Genomic DNA, 22,732 nt, shown 5'->3' with positions numbered 1-22,732 from the left:
TTGCCCGCTTCTCTGCCCGCTCCAGAAGTAGCGAAGCTCAGCGTAGGCGCAGCCATGGGGCTGTGGGGAGCGGCGGACCCACCTGGGGCTTTCCTCTCCCCTGCTCTTTCCCAGCCTCTGCCGAAGGAGGGGCGGTTGCTAGTCACGGGGCGGCCACTGCTCCTAACCCCCGTCCGTCCGTCCGTCCCCACCTTCAAAATAAAAGCAGCCGCGTCAAGCCCCTCCACCCCAGTCCTTCCTTCCAAGGAAAGGTGCTGTGTAAACACGCAGGCTGCAGCACTGACACGCCGCCCCCGCCCCCGCCCCCGCCCCCGCCCCGGGTGATGGTGTTCAGGAGCGCCTCCCGGGCCTTGGAGGAGGAAGGGGGCGAAACCCTCCTCCCAGCCGCGAGGAGGAGGGGGGCGGCGGCGGCGGCGGCGGCGGCGCGGGAGGGCGCAGGGCGCGCGCAGCCTCCACAAAGCGGAGGCGGAAACGGCGGCGGCGGCCCCGCGGGAGGCAGGAAGCGCTGCGATCTCTTTCGCTCCGCGGCCCCGGCGGGACGACTCGCAGGCGCGGCGGCTACGGCAACGCCCGGGCCCGGCTTGGGCCGTCCGCCAGGTGAGCGAGCGCCGCGACTGAGGCCAGGCCCCGCGCGAGCGAGCGAGTGAGCGAGTGAGTGGGGCTGGGGGCGCCTCCTCCTCCTCCTCCTCCTCGGGGGAGGCCCAGAGCGGTGGCTGCGGGAGCGAGGCGGCTGTTGAGCTCCTGGGCGGGAGCGGCACCTTCCCCTCAGACCGGGGAGAGGTCCGGGAACGCGGGCGAGGCCTCCTCCTCCTCCCTCCTCCGGCTTGGCGTAGGCAGCGCGGAAGCCGCGTCTCTCTGGGCTTCGCTGCCTTCGGAAGGCCGCGGAGGTGCGCTGGGCAGAACCGATGGGGGGGGGGAGGTGCCGGTCCAAGGCGGCGCCCTTCTCTTCCCCCCCCCCATCCTCCCTCCTTCCCTCCCCCCAAACGGGGGTCCAGGGCCTTCTTCAGTCTGATTTGGCGCTCTTTTGCTTCCCCTTTTGGTGCCCCGTTCAAGAGGGGGATGCGGTAAGTCTTTAGTAGCAAATACTCATGTTGCAACTGAAACACTGAGGGATGTATTATGGCAGAAAAGATTTTGTAGGTTGGTACCAACTTCTGAAGTACTGTCAGTGGCAGTTACGTTTATTTGTTGACTTTTGTATCGTGCGTTTTTCAAGGTAGCCTACAGTCTCTCCCTTCCCCCATCCCATCCCATTTGTATCCTTAGAACAATACTGTGAAGTAGGTTAAGCTTAGGGTTGTCTCCAAGGTTATCCAGAAAACTTCGTGGCTGAGTGGGGATTCGAACCTGGGTCTCCCCAATCCTGGCCTGATAGTCTAACCACTACACTAACTGGCCTTTGCGTACACACATATATAGATAGACGAGCCCAAAAGCCATGAAATCCCGGAGGTACAGAAGATATCTGACATTTCTTTGCAAAGCTCAGATGTGTACATAGAATGAGTAGAAATAGCAGAGACCTTCCGTATCAGTATTTCATGCCTTTTTGTTCTGTTGCCATGCTCCCCCACCCTTTATCTATGTATATTTGTATGTGCCTGCAATGAGGATGACACTTCATGAATTTGATGATGTCATCTCTGGCCCATGAAAGCTTCTGCCACAATAAATTTGTCAGGTTTCTAAATGCCTCAAGAGCTTGCTGACAAATCAACATCTAGGTTTACAACCGAATGGAAACTTCTTATAGACTTTTTGTAGGATCTAGAAAAAAATGATTTGTTTATTTGTGGATTCAACAAATAAGAAAACTTTAAGATATCAAAAAGAGTGAAATTTCTAATTTTTGTTTTGTTTTTTGGGATTAAAGAGTAAGAGAACATATTGTTACCTATTTTTTCTGTGGAGAAAATCGGAAGCTCGTTTTAAATGTATGTTTTGTTTTTGTGATGTTTCTTTACTTGTTTGTTTTTTGTTTCGAAATAACAATAAAAGAATATATAAAGACCTTACTGACAAATCAAAGTGGCCCTGAATGGTTCTTTCAGTCTTCTAAGTAAACTTATCCTGCGTGATAAGCATGGGGAAAGGCAGAAATAAGTCACACTAACAGCCCAATCCAACATGTTTGTTCAGGTGCAAGACTCACTGCGTTTAATGGAAAATACTCTCAGGTCAATGTGCATAAGATTGTAGCTTACGTTTTATGGGTCATACCTCTGAAGTTAAGATGGGAGTTCTACATTTTTTGAAGATGTGTGTGTTTGCATTTGCCAGAATTTATAATAATTCTTACTGAGTGTTTCTGAATTGACATCTCAAGGCTTCAGATTTTTTCGTGCTGATTCTTTTCTATAGCTGTTTTCTATCCATGAGAAGAGATAGGAGTTTGCAGTGCTCCGTGGACATGGTGTCTGTTCAGATGTGCATGGAGGGTGTGTGGGTAGGGAAACTACAGAGAGGGGAGGGGTAGCGGAACCACCATAAGTGGGCCTGCCAAACAATTGCGGAACTGTGCTGCACTTTGTAGTTGAGCTACCTGCCCTCCGTAGACTGATCACTTACCTCTACGCAGTTTAACTGCGCATCCCACCATCCTCCACACCCTGAATGGGCTTCCAGCAGCTGTTCTGTTGACGAAAATGAAAAAATGGCTGCCAAACATGGAGAAAGCCCACGGCAGCAAGAGTGTTGTCAGAAGTGGTGGTCATTCTTACCAACGGACTCTATGGTCTCCGCCACCTTCTCTCTCTCGCTGGAATGGCACAATCTACTTGTGGGGATCTTGTTAGATGACATAGGAACTACTGTTGAAGCCCCCTAGGCATCCTTCAAAGGTGGTTAGCAGGCATGGGTATTCTGCCCATTGTGGAAAGGGAAATCTCTTGCCACATTACATGCTAATCCACCGCGGATCGCGTTATTGAACGATCTGAGGTGGGTTAGTGTGTTGTCTGAACAGGCCCATGATGTAAATAGATGAAAGTTCATGCAGAATTTCCGAGAGTTGTGCTTTGTAACCCTTCCCCACCATGATTCGGCTGCTTGCCCCCAAACCCTCAGCAGGTGTGTTGAATGGCTTGGCTTTCCATTTTATTGTGTTTATTCATTAATCAGCCGTCACGTTTTCCACAGGTGTTCCATAGGGCCACTATGATTAAAAAACAAATCCACAAAATCACCTGTAATGAATAGTTTCACTCAATATTATTCATTCCCAAATAAGTAAGTTTAAATGTTTAGTATTTAGTAATTATATTTAGATGTGTAAAGTTTGCAGAATCTTAGTGTCTGAAGAGGTGCTCATTCTAGACCAGTTTCTAGAACCTTTGAACCTAATCTTATCTACTTGGCCTTCTACAGTCTGAAGGAAAATTATTTTCTTAAAAACATCAGAAGTAGGAAGTGAGCTAAAGAGATAGTAGGACTGTTAGGTGGAAAAGCTGTAAAATGACTACGAAAGGAAGATGGGGAAACTTCAGAGAAAGTTTTTTTGGGGGTTTTGCAAGTCTTCAGAAGATTTTGGAGGGTGATCCCAAGCAGTTTCTTGGAGTATAGCAACAGAACTGGCACGTGCAGAGGCAGTTAGTTAAAGGTTGTTGTTCATTTATTAGTTTATTAGTTTTATTATTTATTAGTTTATTTATTATTTATTAGTTTATTAGTTAAAGGTTATTGGCAGTGTACCTCCAAGTAGACAGTGCTGAGAAGCAAGGAAAGGCTATTTCCTTCATGGATTGCTTTTTACCTTTCAGATGTCCCTGGCTGTCTGCTGTTGGAAACAGAATACTGGGCCACAAAAACTTTGGTCTGATCTAACAAAGCAATTCTTTTTAGATCAGACCAAAGATTTTCAACTGATTTTTATATGCAGAAAAAATGGCGGAGATTTATTTTGTTATAAATTACTGTTTTATGGCATGGATGTGAGGTGTGGAAAGGCTTCTGGCTATATACAATAATGCTTTTAATGTGTATGATCCATCTTTCTGGAAGTAAGTCTTACTGATTTCAGGAAAAAGTAATTTCCAAGTAAGTATACTTCAGCTTTCATCTGAGACAGCAAAATAATTGTCTTCCCAATTCTATTTGTATACATGATACCATTGGCTACACCACAACTTATAATTGTATTCATTAAACAAAAATCCTACAGTTTACAAAACGTTAAGGCTCTACAGTTTTCAACCAAGCACCAAAAAGAGGGAAATTGGGAGTTAAGGCTCACAAGCCTTTAACGCCACATCCTCCCTAAGGAGGCAGGACGTGCCAGTGAAATTCTCATTCTCCCAAAGCAGATAAACCATGAGGACAGGATAAAGAATATAATATGCAGAGGTGACTGTGGAGCTGTGGAAAACTGATGACGAACAACTTAGAGCCACCTACTTTTTTTTTGTTTAGAGCAGCCCTTCCCCAACCTGGTACTCTCCAAAGGCGTTGGAGTACAACTCCCATCATTGCAAGTCAGTATGTCCCATGGTCAGGAATGCTGGGACTTGTAATCTCAAGTCCCATGCTGTCTTGCAATGATGGGAGTAGCAGTCCAACACCTTTGGAGGTTGGGGAAGGGCTGCTCTACCCCAAAAAAGAGGTAGGTGGCCCTAAGTTGTTTGTCATCAGTTTCCCACAACCCCACAGTCACCTCTGCATATCCTATTCTCCATCCTGTCCTCATGGTTTATCTGCTTTGGGAGAAGGAGAATTTCACTGGCACTTTCTGCCTCCTTAGGGAGGATGTGGTGTTGAGGCTGGTGAGCCTTAACTCCCAATTTCCCTGCTTTTTGTTGCTTGGTTGAAAATGGTAGAGCCTTAATATTGTTTTGTAAACCGTAGGTTTTTTGTTTAATGATACAATACAGTGGATCGCAATCTAGATTACATTGCACTGTGAACTATGTGCAAGTATCAAGATTAGACTGTCCCAGAGTAGGCATTTCACTTTTTTCACTTACATGAAAAAACATCTCCCTATTTATTGTGCTTTAATGACCCTCTTGAAATGTTGTCTATTTTTGTCCAAATTCTGAACATAAATGGCATCTCGGAGAGAACTGGGTAAAAGCCTCTAAGGCTGCAGGAAAGTGTAATCTGTGAACCATCCCCAAGATTGCAACTTGGCAGCCCCAGAGCTTTCAGGGAAAGGGAACTGCATACTCCCTGAATGTGTCTGACAAATTTTGAGGAAGCTGCCTGATCAGACCGAATTAAAGCCTAGACAGACTCCCTTGGATACTTTCCATAAGTCCTACCCCCACCCTGCCTCCTCACAGCTACCTGGAAACTAGTGAGTGGTAACCCGACTAGACTTAAAGCATGCTGCATTGCTGAGCCTTCTCTCTCATCCTAGTTTGAGATTGTTGTGGGGTTGTTTTTGTACTTTGCGAAGCAAGTGATGTTTCTTTTTACTAGTTCTAAGAAAGCCACCAAGACAGTGATTGCCACCCTGGGCTGCATTAACAGAAGCCTACTGGACAGAAGCCTACAGACCACAGAAAGTAATTAGTCCTGTTCAGGCATTCTGTATCTGAATAAGGTGAATTCATAAAAAAAGGGAGTGTTCCAGCCCTGCCCCTCTGCATTGTCACTTTTGTTGCCCTCTACTTGTGCAGGGTGAATGGCAAAAGAAGAGAGCCTCCTCTTAAGTGTTGAGTCTCTCCACACGAGCCAGAGCACTGAAATAATTTTGTTGTTGTTGTTGTTGTTGTTATTATTATTATTATAGCTTGGAGAGGAGAAGATTAAGGAGAGCCATGATAGTGGTCTTTAAAAATGGAAAAGGCTGTAATGCAGAAGGTGGAGCAGAGTTGGTCTCTGTTTCTCTGGAGGGCAGGACCAATGGGTGGAAATTGCAGGGAAGCGGATTTCGGCTAAATGTTAGGAGAAACCTGACAGAGGTGTTCAACAGTGGAATAGATTGCTTCAGGAAGTGGTGGTTTCTCTTTTGCTGGAGGTATTTAAGCAGAGGCTAGATGACCTGTCATGGATGATGTAGCTGCATTCTGCATTGCAGGGCTTGCAGTGAGCAGGGGATTGGACTAGATGTTCTCCAAGGTCCATTCCAATGCTGTTATTCTTGGATTGGAATCCAAACTTTATCCACACAACTAGAAATCTTGCACAGATTGTATTGCCTACCAAGCTACTTTACAGACATGGGAATAAGCAAGGTTGCTTCTCTAAATTTGTTGATGAGTAGAGATCCAATGAAGTTTGCCAGGCTTGGGCCTCAAAACAAGTTTGATCAGTGAGCATTAGCCCAAGAATTCTTCTTTAGTTCAGATTACATTCCAAACTGATGAAGACTTCCCAGCTTACCCTCAGCCAGTTCTGTAAAACTCCTGGGGATGGGAGAGAACAACTGACTTCTAAAGATCTTCTTGCTTGGACTGTGCCATGATTGTGAATGCTTCTAAGCTGAAACATTTGGCTGACTTTTGGGGCAAATATCTCACTTTATTTCTGAAGCAATCCAGCACGAACTGCAGGGGATTTGCCCATCTCTACAACAGTTGCATAGTTTGAGGGTGCTCATTGGTTTAGCATTATTGCTGAAGGCACAGGTGTGGCTAGGAGCGTCTTTTACCAGTTCCTCTGAGTAAGACAGTTACAGCCGTTTCCTGGATGGGGATAGCTTGACCACAGTGGTCCATGTAATTGAATTACTGCAATGAGTTATACAGGGGGCTGCTCTTATGTTGGTCCAGAAGCTTCAGTTGGAATAAAATATTGCAGCCAAGCTGGTAGCAGGAACAACTTACTGCCAGCATATTACATTTATATTGCAGGAACTGCACTGGCTGCCTATATGCTACCACACCAGGTTTAAGGTTGTACATGTTTAGGACCAACTGAGGACCAGGATGCTTAAGAAATTGCCTGATCTTCACATGGTTGTTCAGTTGTTGTTCAGCTGCTATTCAGCTGGAATACGGCCTTTAGTATCCTGATAGCTCCCCACTCCCAGAAACTCCCTGTCCCTACAGATTAGACAAGCAGCAACTCTGCTGGGTTTTTGCCACTAACTGAAAACATACTTTTTCCTAAAAGAATTCACAGGAAGGTTGTGTTGTCTTCTGTATATTGTAATAATGTGCAATATTTAATTATGATTTTTGTACATTCATTAGAATTCTTTAATATAGATGATTCATAAATATTGTTTATGTATACATATGAGAGAGAGAGAGAGACTGCTCTGTGGAAACAAAAATAGGAAAAGCTGCCCAAAGAGACATGGCACTTGGAAAGATAAACTGTTTTTCCCTCTTTGATTCCTGTTTTAATATGGTTGAGTCTCCATTATTTAGAGTTGGTGGGACATGGAGATATATGTTGGTAGCGTTCTCTACCTCTCGAAACACCCTCCCATTTCTGTAGCTGGGAGAAAATGCAGAAAGGGTATAATGTTTTCTTCTATGTGTTTGCAGGTTCATGTCTTTTAGATTAAGCTGTTCAACTAACGGCGTCATGAGCAGAAGCAAGCATGAAAATAACTTCTATAGCGTAGAGATTGGAGATTCTACCTTCACTGTACTCAAACGATACCAGAACTTAAAACCTATTGGTTCGGGTGCTCAGGGCATAGTATGGTAAGGCTTTCCTCCTTAAAAATAGCTCAGTTACGAAATTCCATTGTTTTAAAAAATGGGAATATAGACAAAACTGAAGTTGGAATGTGCCTTATATACGGCATGACTAGACTAGTATGTTTGGAAGTGAAGTTCTACCTTATACCTTTTCTTTGTATATATTAACCCATACTTGTAGGTTGAATTGCAAGGTAAAAAGGAAATGAAATTGTGAACTACCCAGATTTATTGCTATGAGGCGGTATATAAATGTAATTAATAATAATAATAATAATAATTGTAAATAAATACAATGTTGTATTAGAATTGGCTTTGCATAGGTCAGATGTCACCAGGAAGTTGGTGTACCAGGTACAGGATTGGGTGCACAGCAGTACCACCTGCAGTCCTGTCCATGAGAACAGGAGCAAATATCTGCCCTAAACCAATGAAATGCTGTCCCTTATAAAAGGTGAGGAATACATTTTTAAAAGGAGCATGAAGTGTTATGGTGCAAAGCGCAGAATACAGAATAGTTTGCATTGGTACAAGAATTCATGGTTCTTCCTTCAAGTATGGTCACATGACTGTGCTTGAGGATTATTCCTGAGTTGGGTTGGTAGTATTTCAGAAGTGGACTCTTCCCACTTACGTGACAGATGAAACAGAGGGCTAATCTAAAGTATGAGGGTTGGGCCAATTAGACATTATGCAGCACCTTATGCAGCCTTCCGATGACGAGTTCAGCTCAAAAGAAAACTGAAAAGCAGGCTGGGCTACTTAACCCTCCCTTCTGCCTTTTTCAACATGGGTGGGAAAGCAACGATGAGAGTGATTGTGAGTAGACAAACAACAGGAGGGAAAAGAGTGGAGCAACCCACTCCCAATTCCTTCATTATAACTAGCAGCCTCCGTCAGTTGCTTTTTAGTTAAGCAAATGAACTCATCAGGAGACTTAATTTTTTCTCCAGCAGAACAGATAGCTGGTCCAAAGACAGGGGAAAAAATCAGTAATGACAATTACTAAGTAATATAAAGCACCATGATGTTATTTATTTATTTATTTATTTAGAGTATTTTTATCCTGCACTTTAGCCAAAAAGGCTCCTGGAGCGGCTTACAGTTGATCAATAAAGAAGACAGTCCCTGTCGTCAGGCTTACATTCTAAAAAAGACATGACACACAAGGAAAAGGGGATGGGGAGGAAAGAGGGAGAAAATAAAAAGAAATTAAGGAGACTGTTCTGGCTGGTGGGAAGGCCGTGTTCCACCTTCTCATCTCCCAATGGAGGGGCAGACCAACAGTGCCTTCTTCTTCCCCACAGGGTCAAGATAACAGTCCGGGGTCGGGGGTGTCCAACTGAAGCAGGCTCTGATGGTCTCTGCCTGCTCCTGTCTTCAACAAGTAAAGGAAGAAAAAGGAATGAGATAAATACATTATCTCTCTGTAATGCTTACTCTACTGTAAAATAGGTTAGCAGTATTTTTGTAGCCAATCAGATGGCAGATGAGTTATCTAAAATGACCCAATGGTTTAACTTACAGCATAAATTCACACCCAGTGAGTTTATGACTGAGATGGGGACTGAGCACATAAATCATTCTAGCCAGTATACCAGTGATCAGTTGGAGGTTGGACCCAAGAATTTTTCTTTACTAAATTACTGTGAAGATGTTGGGTTTTATAGAGCTGTAGCCTATAGAAAAGATATTTTAACACTGTCTCAGAATCCGTAACCCCGGCCCTGCCTGCCTTCCCCCCCTTACTTTCTGTTTGACAATGACCACAGCTAGCATGGGCATAGGCCCCTCCTATGGGGCTGGGAAGGCAGTCTCCTGATCTTACTTCCAGGGGAGGATGGGCCTCTTGCCTCAACGGCAGTTAACTTCCTGCCTTCATTGTGGCCAGGCTTCTGTTTGCAAGAGCCCAGTGCTTTAAAAAAAAAAGGCTCTCCCAATGGTGACATTTCTCCTTTCTCCCTGGCACAAATCTAGAAGGAGAAGAGGGTCCATTACCTCATGATGCCATTTTCTTGGCCAATTGTTGCAGGTGGTTTAGTATGTTCCGGACCACCATCTCATAAACACCAGTCAACAGAACATCTCAGCTCCAGCACCTTCCTCTGCAGCCTTCTGCTATGGCAGGTTTCACAGGCTGCACCACAGAAAATATGGCCGCCCAGCCATTCCAGAGACATGATGCTAAAAGTGAGGATGTGGCAAGTACTGTTCCTTTGGGACAGAGAGGGAGGGCTTTCAGCCAGTGTGTTTCTATGTCTCCAAGCTGATCAGAGGGCATAAGGAATTTAAACTCTTTCCTTCCTCTATTCATTCTTTTACGGATAGAATAACCTCCCTTGTGGACTGTGGGAATGCTGTGGATGTCATATATCTTGACTTCAGCAAAGCTTTTGACAAAGTACCACATGACATTCTGATTAACAAACTAGCTAAAAGTGGGCTAGATGGAACAACTATTAGGTGGATTCACAGTTGGCTACAGAATCGGACTCAAAGAGTACTTATCAATGGAACCTTCTCAAACTGGGGAGAGGCAACGAGTGGGGTACTGCAGGGCTCAGTCCTGGGCCCAGTGCTCTTCAACATTTTTATTAATGATTTGGACGAGGAGGTGCAGGGAACGCTGATCAAATTTGCAGATGACACCAAATTGGGTGGGATAGCTAATACCCTGGAAGACAGAAACAAACTTCAAAGTGATCTTGATAGGCTGGAGTGCTGGGCGGAAAACAACAGAATGAAATTTAATAGGGATAAATGCCAAGTTCTACATTTAGGGAATAGAAACCAAATGCACAGTTACAAGATGGGGGACACTTGGCTCAGCAATACTACAAATGAGAAAGATCTTGGAATTGTAGATCACAAGCTGAATATGAGCCAACAGTGCGATATGGCTGCAAGAAAGGCAAATGCTATTTTGGGCTGCATTAATAGAAGTATAGCTTCCAAATCACGTGAGGTACTGGTTCCTCTCTATTCGGCCCTGGTTAGGCCTCATCTAGAGTATTGCGTCCAGTTCTGGGCTCCACAATTCAAGAAGGATGCAGACAAGCTGGAGCGTGTTCAGAAGAGGGCAACCAGGATGATCAGAGGTCTAGAAACAAAGCCCTATGAAGAGAGACTGAAGGAATTGGGCATGTTCAGCCTGGAGAAGAGAAGATTGAGGGGAGACATGATAGCACTCTTCAAATACTTAAAAGGTTGTCACACAGAGGAGGGCCAGGATCTCTTCTTGATCCTCCCAGAGTGCAGGACACGGAATAACGGGCTCAAGTTAAAGGAAGCCAGATTCCGGCTGGACATCAGGAAAAACTTCCTGACTGTTAGAGCAGTGCGACAATGGAATCAGCTACCTAGGGAGGTTGTGGGCTCTCCCACACTAGAGGCCTTCAAGAGGCAGCTGGACAACCATCTGTCAGGGATGCTTTAGGGTGGATTCCTGCATTGAGCAGGGGGTTGGACTCGATGGCCTTGTAGGCCCCTTCCAACTCTGCTGTTCTATGATTCTATGACTATCAAAAAATATTTACTTCTAGCAGATAACAGTTTTGCTTCAATAAAATATGGAACTCCTGAGATAAAATGAAGTGAATATAATAACGTAAGAAGAGCCATGCTGGATCAGACCAAGGTCTATTGAGTCCAGCATTGTGTTCACACAGTAGCCAACCAGCTGCCCGTGGGAAACCCACAAACAAGACGTGAGTGAAAAACGCCCACCAATCCATGTTCCCCAGCAACTGGTGCACATAGGCATACTGCTTCTGATACTGGAGATAGCATGTAGGCATCAGGACTAGTAGCCATTCATAGCCTTCCGCATGAAAAAGGCCTCTCTTTTACAGCTCATAAAGGAGCAGGTGCAGTTCTCTTCTTTCAGAGAAGCTGTGTGCTGACATTTTGTGATATTTTGTGATATATTGTGACATTTTCGCTTTTAATAAATATTCTGTGATGAGATGATTCTTGACTGACTGATTCTTGACTTACTGTGTGCTTGTAGCCTTTCTGACTCCAGTCTTTAGTTTTCTTGAAAATTGTTGCAAAAGTGTGGTTATAGCAGTTCACTTTTATTTACAGTGCAGCCTATGATGCTATCCTTGAAAGAAATGTTGCAATCAAGAAGCTAAGTCGGCCATTTCAGAACCAAACTCATGCGAAACGAGCGTACAGAGAGCTTGTTCTCATGAAATGTGTAAACCACAAAAATGTAAGTACATTTGTGCATCATTGAAAGGTCAACAGTAAGGGCCAAACTAAATATGATGGGAGCAGCTACATTTGTTCACATCTCTGCTCCATTGATGTATAAAGATTGGTGAGAGTCCAGTTTTTTATAACAAAAAGGGGGGGGGCATTGCCCCTTCGTATTTCACTTGGGCTCCTGTATGGGAAGTGAGCTGGGCTGCGAGAGAAAGTGCCTGAAACAGAACACGGCAAATAAGGGGAAGGATTCTGCTTTATCTCCTCAGCATGCACCTTTTGTGGTAAAAATAAGACATGCTTCCCACCCACCCCCATTTGAATAGTGTGGATATGTGAATGGACACACATGGTTTCCTTGTTAGGGCTTTGGCCCTAATTAGATCATGCAACACACATAGTATATAGACTAGTTCTTTCCTCACCCTATCTGGTAAACCTGGGGATCAAAATGGCGACCTGCATGCAAAGCATGAGCTCTATCACACTGACCTATGCACCCCCTCCCCAAATCTGGTGAACACAGGAAGCTGCCTTGTAATGAGTCAGACCCTTGGTTTGACCCTAGCCCAGTATTGTCAACACTGACTGGCAGCAGCTCTCAAGGGTTTCAGGCAGCATTCTTTCAAATTAAAACAATTAAAGATATGAGATAGAATATGAGTAAATATAGGATTACTGAAATTGAAAATGACTATCAACTTGTACAGAAGGAGTTGTAAGGCACCTATTAAAGGGGAAAGGGGCTCTACTGAAAGTCAGAGTTCAAATTCCTATGAACTTGTTTGCAAAGTTTCTTAGGATTCAGTCCCAAGGCTTATCATATTCAATTTCAGGACTGTTATGCAAAAAGTGTAGTATAAGCAGTATTGTTAGTACTAGTACTATTTTATAAAAGAACCCTTTTTCTAGATGCCCCAAGTGCTTTGCATATCCTAGTTAGTCTAGTCTGTTAGAGGTTAGAAAGCAAACCCTGTTAGAAAGGTTCATGTATGACAGCTGCGGAAAGGAAGCTGAGACTGTGGCTTGCTTAAGGCTGCCTGGCAAGTTTGTGAAGAAGCTAGATTTGAACTGGAAACCTCAGGTTACAGCTGTTACATTATACTAGTGGCCTTGTGATAGTCACATATGTTGTGAACTTTGTAGGTGACAATTTTCAGGGATATTTTAATACAAAGAAAGATCTGGGCATCATTCCTTTCAAATTGATTGAGCTTATGAATTGAAATGATGCAAATTTGATGAAATCAAATTTGATAGTTTTTTATTTGGGCATAGGTCACCTCAGGTTTCTAAAAAGGTGGTCTGCTTTGCTTTTAGAGGAGCAATTTTAAGGAGGAAAGTTTGTGATAAGTCGAACTGTCTTGACGAGTAAACCCTTACTGTTAGGTTTTATTATTATTATAAACTGACGTGTATTTTACTCTTGTTTTTGTGTGTGTTCTGTTTTATTTTAATGGCTTCTGCTACACAAATAAACTTTATTTTATTTATTTTTTAAGTCAGGCATCAGTGACACTCAAATCCCTAAACAACAAAGTCTTCTGGCACCTTAAAGACTAACACACTTATTTTGGCATAAGCTTTTATGGACTTTAATCTGCTTCATTAGATTTGTTGTTTATTTGTTCAGTCGTTTCCGACTCTTCGTGACTTCATGGACCAGCCCACGCCAGAGCTTTCGGTCGGCTGTCGCCACCCCCAGCTCCCCCAAGGTCAAGTCTGTCACCTCCAGAATATCATCCATCCATCTTGCCCTTGGTCAGCCCCTCTTCCTTTTGCCTTCCACTTTCCCTAGCATCAGCCTCTTCTCCAGGGTATCCTGTCTTCTCATTATGTGGCCAAAGTACTTCAGTTTTGCCTTTAATACCATTCCCTCAAGTGAACAGTCTGGCTTTATTTCCTGGAGTATGGACTGGTTTGATCTTCTTGCAGTCCAAGGCACTCTCAGAATTTTCCTCCAACACCACAGTTCAAAAGCATCTATCTTCCTTCGCTCAGCTTTCCTTATGGTCCAGCTCTCGCAGCCATAGATACATGAAGTATTATGGAGACTTTCAGGGTTTTTACACAGTACATATGGTGGGAGAGGAGGGGAGAATTGCAAACAGTGAAGCCAGAAGGAAATTCAGTGCGGAAAAGGACTGAGGGTAGTAATCACATTATTAACAGTGGTCATGTACACTGCAACTGTTGCTGGTAACAAATATACTGAGATTAGATGAGCCAATTATCACATGTAGTGTGATAAAAAAAGATCTGTAATCCTGATTCAAGCCTCTAGCTTCAGCACTTCCATAATAGGAAAAAAGGACTATCAATCAGTTCCTTTTTCAGAGTTCTAATTCCAATTATCATTGGGCGTGTGAAGAAAGATTTATAAAGAGAAAGAGAAAATGTTATGGCCGTGTTGAAATAGTTGCTTTGGAAGACAAATATAAGAAATCAGTACCCAACCATTCAAGCAAGCAAGAGAAAATCATTTACTGGAAACAAGGCACAGAAAGGTTTGCTTTACACCACATGTGGGCAATTCTCTCTCTGAAGTGGAAACAGTGATCAGGTTCATTGGTCAGGGGCCTCCCCCCCCCCCGGCGAGATCCTGATCAGGATTGCTCCGGGGGAGAGGTTTAACCTTGTCCCCACCCCAACAATTCTGATATTAGATGTATTTGTGTGTGTCTATGTCTGTCTGTCAGAGTGGCCCACCCACCACTGTCCCACTCATCACCAAACCCTCATACTCTTGCAGTCCATGAAAAGATTCCTTAGGGGCCAATGCACGCCCTGTCCCAAAAGGTTTGCCCACTCCTGCTTTACACTAAACAGCTTATGAGCAGTAGGCCAAGTCTAGTTAGGTTTCTTGTTGATTCATCAGATCAATGTAGAACGTTTGCAACATATTTTAAAACCTTTCACTAATCAGTCAATCCATCCTTGTCCTCTGTAAAAGATCATATAAATCAATTAGAAATCCCTAAATTAACAAAGAAGCAGAAACAGTGGCTGGGTAGTTTGATTGCTGAGATTAAGATAGAGCAGGTCATTAGTGGCCTTAGACTGGTCAAAACCCCTGGCATAGATGGCTTTACTGCTGAATTCTTACAAAAATGTTCAGCTGCCCTAATCCCTAAATAGTTACTTTTATTCAATAACGTAATGTTCCTCCCAACTTCCTAACTGTTAGAGCAGTACAACAATGGAATCAGTTACCTAGGGAGGTTGTGGGCTCTCCCACACTAGAGGCAGCTGGACAAGCATCTGTCAGGGATGGTTTAGGGTGGATTCCTGCATTGAGCAGGGGGTTGGACTCGATGGTCTTGTAGGCCCCTTCCAACTCTGCTATTCTATGATTAAGATTTGGCACTCCCTTGTACAGACTGATTAAGCAAGACTCCCAATATTTTTATTGCAATTACATCAAATACATTGAATGTTATAATCAGTGATTACGTCTCTTCTGATTAATCATGATTTATGCCAGGACAGAATTTCATGGATTAAATCAACAGGACAATTAATCTCACCCATGGTGCTAGAAGCACCCACTGGCAGTGCTGTTGGTGAATGCTTGGGAAGACGTTTGACTTAGAGGAATGGCAGTATCTGAGATGTGCTCTAGTAGAGATAGAATTTGGCTCAGGTTTTTCTAGACTAGTTGGTGTGAAATATGCTACACCCAGAGCTATGGTAACAGCCTACAATCAACATAATCCTATGGTTAGACTTCATAGAGGTGTCAAATGGGTGTCAAATATCCTTCACCCTGCTGTTTGACCTTTCTATTGTCTTGAGGAACAACCTTCAATTTAAAGTTTCAAAATATGAGTCACTAAATGTAAACTCCATCTTAAGTGAACAATATGCATATGTTACTGATCCAAGTACAGCCCTCCCAGCATTGATGACTGAATTTGATAGATTTAATCTTCAGTTTAAAAAAATAACTCCTAGTAGTTCAGCAATAATTAATCCACTGTTGATACCTGAGGTCAAATATAACCTGGCAGTGCTGAAAAAAAGAACACTTTCATGTACATCTTCCACAACTCCATCTTTCAGGTGTTCGTAAACTGCAGTGCCATATGTCTTCCTTGCCCCAGCTCTCAAAATTCAGTGGAAAAATACATATTATTCTAACTGCTGTTAGGGTCAATGCTACTCCATTTAGAAGGATTAGAAAACTGAAAAAATATACATATTAAGTGCTGAGGATTAAGTGAAAGATTGTTAAGTACATGTTGGTAAACTGTTGAAAGGAAACCTTTTAGGCATGAGGTGACAGAATTAAACATACTCAGGTGATGTTAGAATCTGGGTAGTCTTCACTTGACCCTGCAAAATGTGGTTATTTTTTAAAAAATGTACTCTCCATGTCTACAGATGCTCAAAATATTGACAAAACATTGTTTTTTCACTCTCTCGGCTCCTTTCTTACAAGAAATGGAAAAGAGCATAGAGTAGGGGTGGGTAGACTTTATGCATGCAGGATCTACTTTGTTTTATACTAGAACCCCAGGTCCACCAGCTGAAGCCAGGTACAAAATATTTTTTCCACTAGGCATACATAGAATTGCAAAACAAGATGCCTCTAAGCACATCCTTAGCGGAGGAATTGGTTTTCAGCACCAGAAATCGACTCCTATTTCCCAAACTTCCTTGATTTTAGCCATTCTGTCCTCTGTTTTTGGGATGGGTGACAGCAAAAGACCATTCTTTGTTTCTTACCCTTCACTTCTGTAGAATATTACCTTGAATTCCAACACTAATAATCCTTGGGATTTTTAGGTTACAGGTAGAATTCAGCAAATGCTTGATTCATACCCTTCAGTACCTTGCAACAAGAAGAGCAGCTAAAGTTTTTACCAGTATATTCAATTATTAGAACTACCTTTGATGCAGCTCCATATTAAAGTCCAGACTATCCAGATTCTAACACCACCTGAATGTATATTTAATTCTGCCACCTCATGCATAAAAGGTTTCCTTTCAACAGTTCACCAACGTGTACTTAACAGTCTTTCACTTGCTCTGCCTCCACATGCTCTTGTATGGGACCTGACTAGGAAGAGAGATTTGAAATTGAGCAATGGGAGCTTTGGGGCTCAGCATGTATTCATTTCATTTATTCAATTTATGAGTTGCCCTGTGACAAACCCCTGCCTCTGATATAAATCCTGACTACCCCATAGAGCATTTGGTTAGTTCCAAGCAGAAATGGCATGGGTAGGAACTTATGAGAAGAAGTGTTCCTTCAGATACTGTGACTTCAAGCTGGTTTGATGGGGCCTAAGTGAATCAGGACCCAGAATTAATGCATTGTCAAAGATAAAGGACTTCAGGGAAGTTCTAAACTGATTAAATTTTATTCTGTATTCCAGTTTGTTTTGCTTTTTGCAATTGCTGCCTGGTTTATTTAAAAGTAATCAGTATCAAATTGAGGGCTTTCATGACCTCCTTCTACCCCATAGATCATTGGCCTATTGAATGTCTTTACCCCACAGAAGTCACTGGAAGAATTTCAAGATGTGTAAGTATGATTTTTGCAAAGCATGTTTAGTTATTATGAGTGCACAATTAATCAAAGGTGCTGCTGTCATCTCATTTTACTTTCTGATCTCCCTCAAAGTTACATAGTGATGGAGCTCATGGATGCAAATCTCTGCCAAGTGATTCAAATGGAGCTTGACCATGAACGAATGTCCTATCTCCTCTATCAGATGTTGTGTGGTATAAAACATCTTCACTCAGCTGGAATTATACATAGGGTTAGTGAGATTATTGCAGTTGTTTTAACACTTTTGTTTGGGGGTGTTTTTCTTTCTACCCCTTGCATCAACCAGGTTGCTATTCACTTGAAGGAAAATCTGTACCATTGCCAAACTTTCCCACAAAGATTGTGCTAAATTAAAATTAGCATTTGCATAGCTTTTCAAAATTGATTTGAATTTAAACCATATGTTTGAGACTATTCTGAGAAAGAACTCAATCTGGACATAGTAAATTGACGACGGTATGAAATCAATAGATCATACATTTCTGCTCTCATCACAGCAGTGGTTTTGTAATCCTCGTTTTGTGCGATGGAACCTGTAGACCCCAGGTATTGTACCAGTAGCCCAACTGTTTCAAAAGCCTGCAAGTATAGGCCATTCTGACTGTTTGCTTTAATCATTCCTTCTGTTCCCATGAATATAGAATTTCTATGAAGTTGTTGGGTAGAGTCTCAGATGTTAAAGTCCATTATTGCTTCTGCAGTCTGAGCTCTGCCCCTTGTAATTATGCACTGTAATTAACATTAATTACCTACTATCTTACCTTATGCAAGTTCCTACTTTTCATTTGCATTGACTTCTGCAATGGGGCTACTATTGTACCTAGTTCGGAAACTTCAGTTATTTCAAAATATGGCAGCCAGGTTGGTCACTGGTACATCTAGGGGTGACCATATTACACCAACTTTAAAATCACTCCACTGGCAGCCAATTAGTTTCCGGGCGAAGTACAAAGTGTTACCTTTAAAGTCTCACATGCTTTGGGTCCAGGTTACCTGCGGGATCGTCTTCTCCTGTGCAATATGCCCTGCACATTCAGGTCCTCTGGGGAGAACTTACTTCACTCAGCCAAAACTAGGCTGACAACTGTTACCCAGAGGACCTTTTCTTCTGTTACCTGCAGACTGTGGAATGGCCTGCCGGAGGAGATTTGTCAACTTAAGACTCTCTCTGAGTTTAAGACAGCCATAAAGACTAATCTCTTCCAGCAGGTTTACCCAGATGAATTTTAAACCTAAGAATTTTAAGATGTCCTGATTGTTATTATAATATTGTATTGGTTTTATATGTTCTTTTAATTAATTTTATGTATTTGATTTATATTGTATTGTTGTACTAATGTTTATTTATTTATTCATTTAGAATATATATATACCGCTCCCCATTGAGAAATTTCGGAGCGGTGTACAAGGTAAAATGAAAATAAAAACAGAATAAAACAGTTAAAACAAAATTTAATCTAATGTTGTTCCCTGCCTCGATCCAAAGGGAGAGGCGGGTAAGAAATTATTATTAGTAATAATGCTGTGTAACCCAGTTCTGGCTGGTGTTAAAATGTTGGCATATTATTGGTTTTGTTTTTAGTTTTTTCTAATTTTGGCTGGGGTATGGAAGTGCACAGTGCCCTGTTTTATTTCATGGGCAGAACTAATTAATAAAGCCTTAAAAGTCCAATCCTTTTTCCAAGCAGTTTTACAACTAAGAATCCCGGTTTAAAGACTCTATTAATGTAATTTTTCTGCATCTTGTCTAATTCAGTGGTGAAAGCCTGTGTATCAGTAACAATCCTTACTCTAGGTTCTGGTGTTGTGACATCCCAGTATATGCCGCCTGGGAGCTAAAATGTAAAATTTTATTTATTTATTTTATTTATTTAAGGATTTTTATGCCGCCATTCAGCCAAAAAAGGCTCTCACGGCAGCTTACAAAAGTATTTCTTGACAGTCTCTGCCCACAGGCTTACAATCTAAAAGACATGACACAAAAGGAAAGGGGATTGGGAGGGAGGAGGAGGAGGAGGAGGGGGGAAAGGAAAGCAAATTCAGGCACTACAATCTTAGTTGGAAAGGTCAGCAGTTACAGTTGACAGCAGGAGGGAGGGGGCTCTCAGCTGGAGCTGGACCCAGGCACGGTGGAGAGGTGCCTGGCTGCTGCTTCCTCCCTCACTGGTGGCCTCTGCAGAGACAGTTGGTAGCAGGAGGGAGGGGGCTCTCAGCTGGAGCTGGACCCAGGCACGGTGGAGAGGTGCCTGGCTGCTGCTTCCTCCCTCACTGGTGGCCTCTGCAGAGACAGTTGGTAGCAGGAGGGAGGGGGCTCTCAGCTGGAGCTGGGCCCAGGCACGGTGGAGAGGTGCCTGGCTGCTGCTTCCTCCCTCACTGGTGGCCTCTGCAGAGACAGTTGGTAGCAGGAGGGAGGGGGCTCTCAGCTGGAGCTGGACCCAGGCACGGTGGAGAGGTGCCTGGCTGCTGCTTCCTCCTTCACTGGTGGCCTCTGCAGAGACAGTTGGTAGCAGGAGGGAGGGGGCTCTCAGCTGGAGCTGGACCCAGGCACGGTGGAGAGGTGCCTGGCTGCTGCTTCCTCCCTCACTGGTGGCCTCTGCAGAGACAGTTGGTAGCAGGAGGGAGGGGGCTCTCAGCTGGAGCTGGACCCAGGCACGGTGGAGAGGTGCCTGGCTGCTGCTTCCTCCCTCACTGGTGGCCTCTGCAGAGACAGTTGGTAGCAGGAGGGAGGGGGCTCTCAGCTGGAGCTGGACCCAGGCACGGTGGAGAGGTGCCTGGCTGCTGCTTCCTCCCTCACTGGTGGCCTCTGCAGAGACAGTTGGTAGCAGGAGGGAGGGGGCTCTCAGCTGGAGCTGGACCCAGGCACGGTAAATTCACTTTAAGTAAGTAAAAAAAATGCCTGTAAGAAATCTCATCACTCTGGTGCTTACAAGATTTTCTTTTTTCAAGAAGCAGAAAAAAAGAACATACAAATAGATAAAACACACACAAAACACTTAAAAAACATACAAAATTAAGATAGACTTCCGATTTTCTCCACAGAAAAACATATCTTCTCATATTCTATAACTGCAACCACATATCAAGTAACCATATAATTGCAACCATATAATATATAACTATATCTTCTCATATTCTAAAGTTGCAAAAATCAAATTTCCCCTTTTTTATCTAAAATTTTCTTCTTAATCACTGAATCCACAGATGTACAAGTCATTTTTTTCTACTCCCTGCAAAAAGTCTATAAGAAGTTTCCATTCAGTCAAAAACATAACTGTTGACTTTTCTCTAACTATTGATGCTCATTTTGCCATCCCCGCCAGTTCCACCATCTTCATCTTCATTAGCCATTCATCAATTGTGGGCAATATTGAACCTTTCCATTTTTGTGCATAGAATAGTCTATGCATAGAATATCATATATAAGAATAAAGTCCCATAGTTCCTTTTCATCTGCTCATCCGGCCGGACATCAAGATGGTGGCACAGTACGATGCACGTCTTAGTTGCTCTGCTCTGCTCTGCTTTGCTGATTTTATCTTTAAGTTAATACCTTGTTTGGATTCTGCCTTCCTTTCAGCTCTCTCATCTGCTTGTTGCCTTCCCTTTCATATTGGGCTTTTGTGCGAGAGTTGTTTTTGCTTGTTTGCCAAACAACCTAGGAGTGGCTGAGGGAATCCATGTTACGACCTTGAAGGCCGCGTTTAAGATACAGAAGACAAGTCGTTTGCCTCCCACTCCAGGATAAGCTATTGCTGTATTAATTACTTTGAAACAAGGCTAGAAAGAATGCAAGAAGTTTCAAGCCTGTAGCTAACAGCATACAGAGAGAGAGAGAGCGAGAGCTGACGACGAGAAAGACGCCGCCGAGGTCTGAGTGTAGTCTCCCTGCTAGGAGATTTTGCCATGTACCGTTTCAAGCTCTTAGAACCTGATTTTGTCCAAGGACTTGGGAGCCGGGAGGAGAGGAAAGTCTAAGAAGGAAAAGGAAAGAAGCTTCGAGGAAGGAAAACAAAAACGAAATTTTAACGAATTACAGCTGCTTTGATCTTTATTTTCAGAAAGCATACATCTCAACTCTCTGGGACTATAAGCAGAGTTGATTTGTACAAGTAGAGTCAATTTGTAACTTTTTAATTTTCTCATTTTTAGAGTCTGTTAGTCTGTATGTTGCTAGATTTGGGGGTGTGGGTGTAATTAAGTTGCTCGTTCTATTAGTCAGTGTATTTTAGTAATTTAATCTGATTTGTTATTTTATTATTGTCTGATTGACAAGGAACCGTTAACTTCAATGGGTCTGAGAAAGCGTGCTCGTAGTAACTCCAGTTCGAACTATCGAACTGGAGTTACTAAACAGCTTAGAATTTATGAGTTTTATAAATTAGATACTTACAAGCCTACTATCCCTACTTCTAACAGATTTAGTGTGTTGGAGGTGGAGAGTTTTGAGCCCCAACCTTTACGTGCTGGAAACAATGTCATAAATCAGAATAGTATAATAGAAAATATTAATATTAATTAATAAAATATTAATATTAATATTAAAATATTAATGATAATGCTGATGAAGCTAAGGGAAAGTCTGCTTCCTTTTGTAATGATAGGCTTCTTTTCGAACAGCATTATAACTTGGTGGCCCTAACAGTTGAAAATATATATAAGGAACTTAGAGATATCTCAAATAGAGTTGATAGTCTTGTAACAGTCATGAAGGGGCAAAATTCTGTTCCCTTATTTAAGTCACCTATTAAAAAGATAGATGATAGGATGGTACCTGATTACTCTTCTCAGTCATCTGCAGTCGTGAGTTCTCAGTTTGCTTCAATTCTTCTTCTGCAGCCTAACAGGATAGCTTTAACTGTATACCCTAACAGAAACCATATTATCCAATGGAACACCTTGTCTTCTATACAGACACATCTTAGTTATCTATTACAACTACCACTGAAGGAAATTGTTTTAGTGTCTATGGATAAGCTGTATGCCCCTCCACTAGTGCAAAAGCGTATTTTACTGTTTAGATCTGATAAAATACCAGTAATGATTATGAAGGAGAAGGCTCTTTTAGCTAGGTTTGATGTCATCTCTACCCGAGTTTTTTTAGATGCAGTAAGGCTACCTCTTCTACCCTTTTTGCGACTAGAAAATCCCCAGTCCTTAAGAGACTTCCCTGGCCCATCTTCTCTACCAGAAAAGGCTATTTTACATGCTTCTTCATCTAATGCCTCTAGGATTCCGGAAGAAGAGCAGTTAATTAGTTTTTACAAATGCCTACCTCTGAATGAAAAAAAGGCCATAATCAATAGATTAGATACATTAAGGTCAAGGTTACCATGAACCAATGTCCCAGGAGGATTTAATATCCTTTGTGACTCCT

General features: G+C 42.7%; 1 protein-coding gene across 3 annotated transcripts in view; it reads left to right on the top strand.

Moving 5' to 3' along the window:
• The first annotated feature begins 515 nt into the window (after nucleotides 1-515).
• The window catches only part of MAPK8 (mitogen-activated protein kinase 8), a 54,924-nt gene continuing 32,707 nt past the window's right edge, over nucleotides 516-22,732 (top strand). The window contains exons 1-5 of one of the 3 annotated variants that reach the window (XM_063125885.1): nucleotides 516-597; nucleotides 7,434-7,595; nucleotides 11,679-11,808; nucleotides 17,273-17,331; nucleotides 17,431-17,569. In XM_063125885.1, coding sequence (XP_062981955.1) covers nucleotides 7,438-7,595; nucleotides 11,679-11,808; nucleotides 17,273-17,331; nucleotides 17,431-17,569 — 486 coding nt within the window. In that variant the 5' untranslated portion in view covers nucleotides 516-597; nucleotides 7,434-7,437. The remainder of the gene's footprint in view (nucleotides 598-7,433; nucleotides 7,596-11,678; nucleotides 11,809-17,272; nucleotides 17,332-17,430; nucleotides 17,570-22,732) is intronic. The other 2 variants (XM_063125883.1, XM_063125884.1) reach the window with 2 other exon arrangements.

Source organism: Elgaria multicarinata, chromosome 5, assembly GCF_023053635.1.
Source record: "Elgaria multicarinata webbii isolate HBS135686 ecotype San Diego chromosome 5, rElgMul1.1.pri, whole genome shotgun sequence".
NCBI lineage: Eukaryota > Metazoa > Chordata > Lepidosauria > Squamata > Anguidae > Elgaria > Elgaria multicarinata.
The sequence above is the reverse complement of the archived record's forward strand: the minus strand, read 5'-3'. Positions and strand labels throughout refer to the sequence as shown.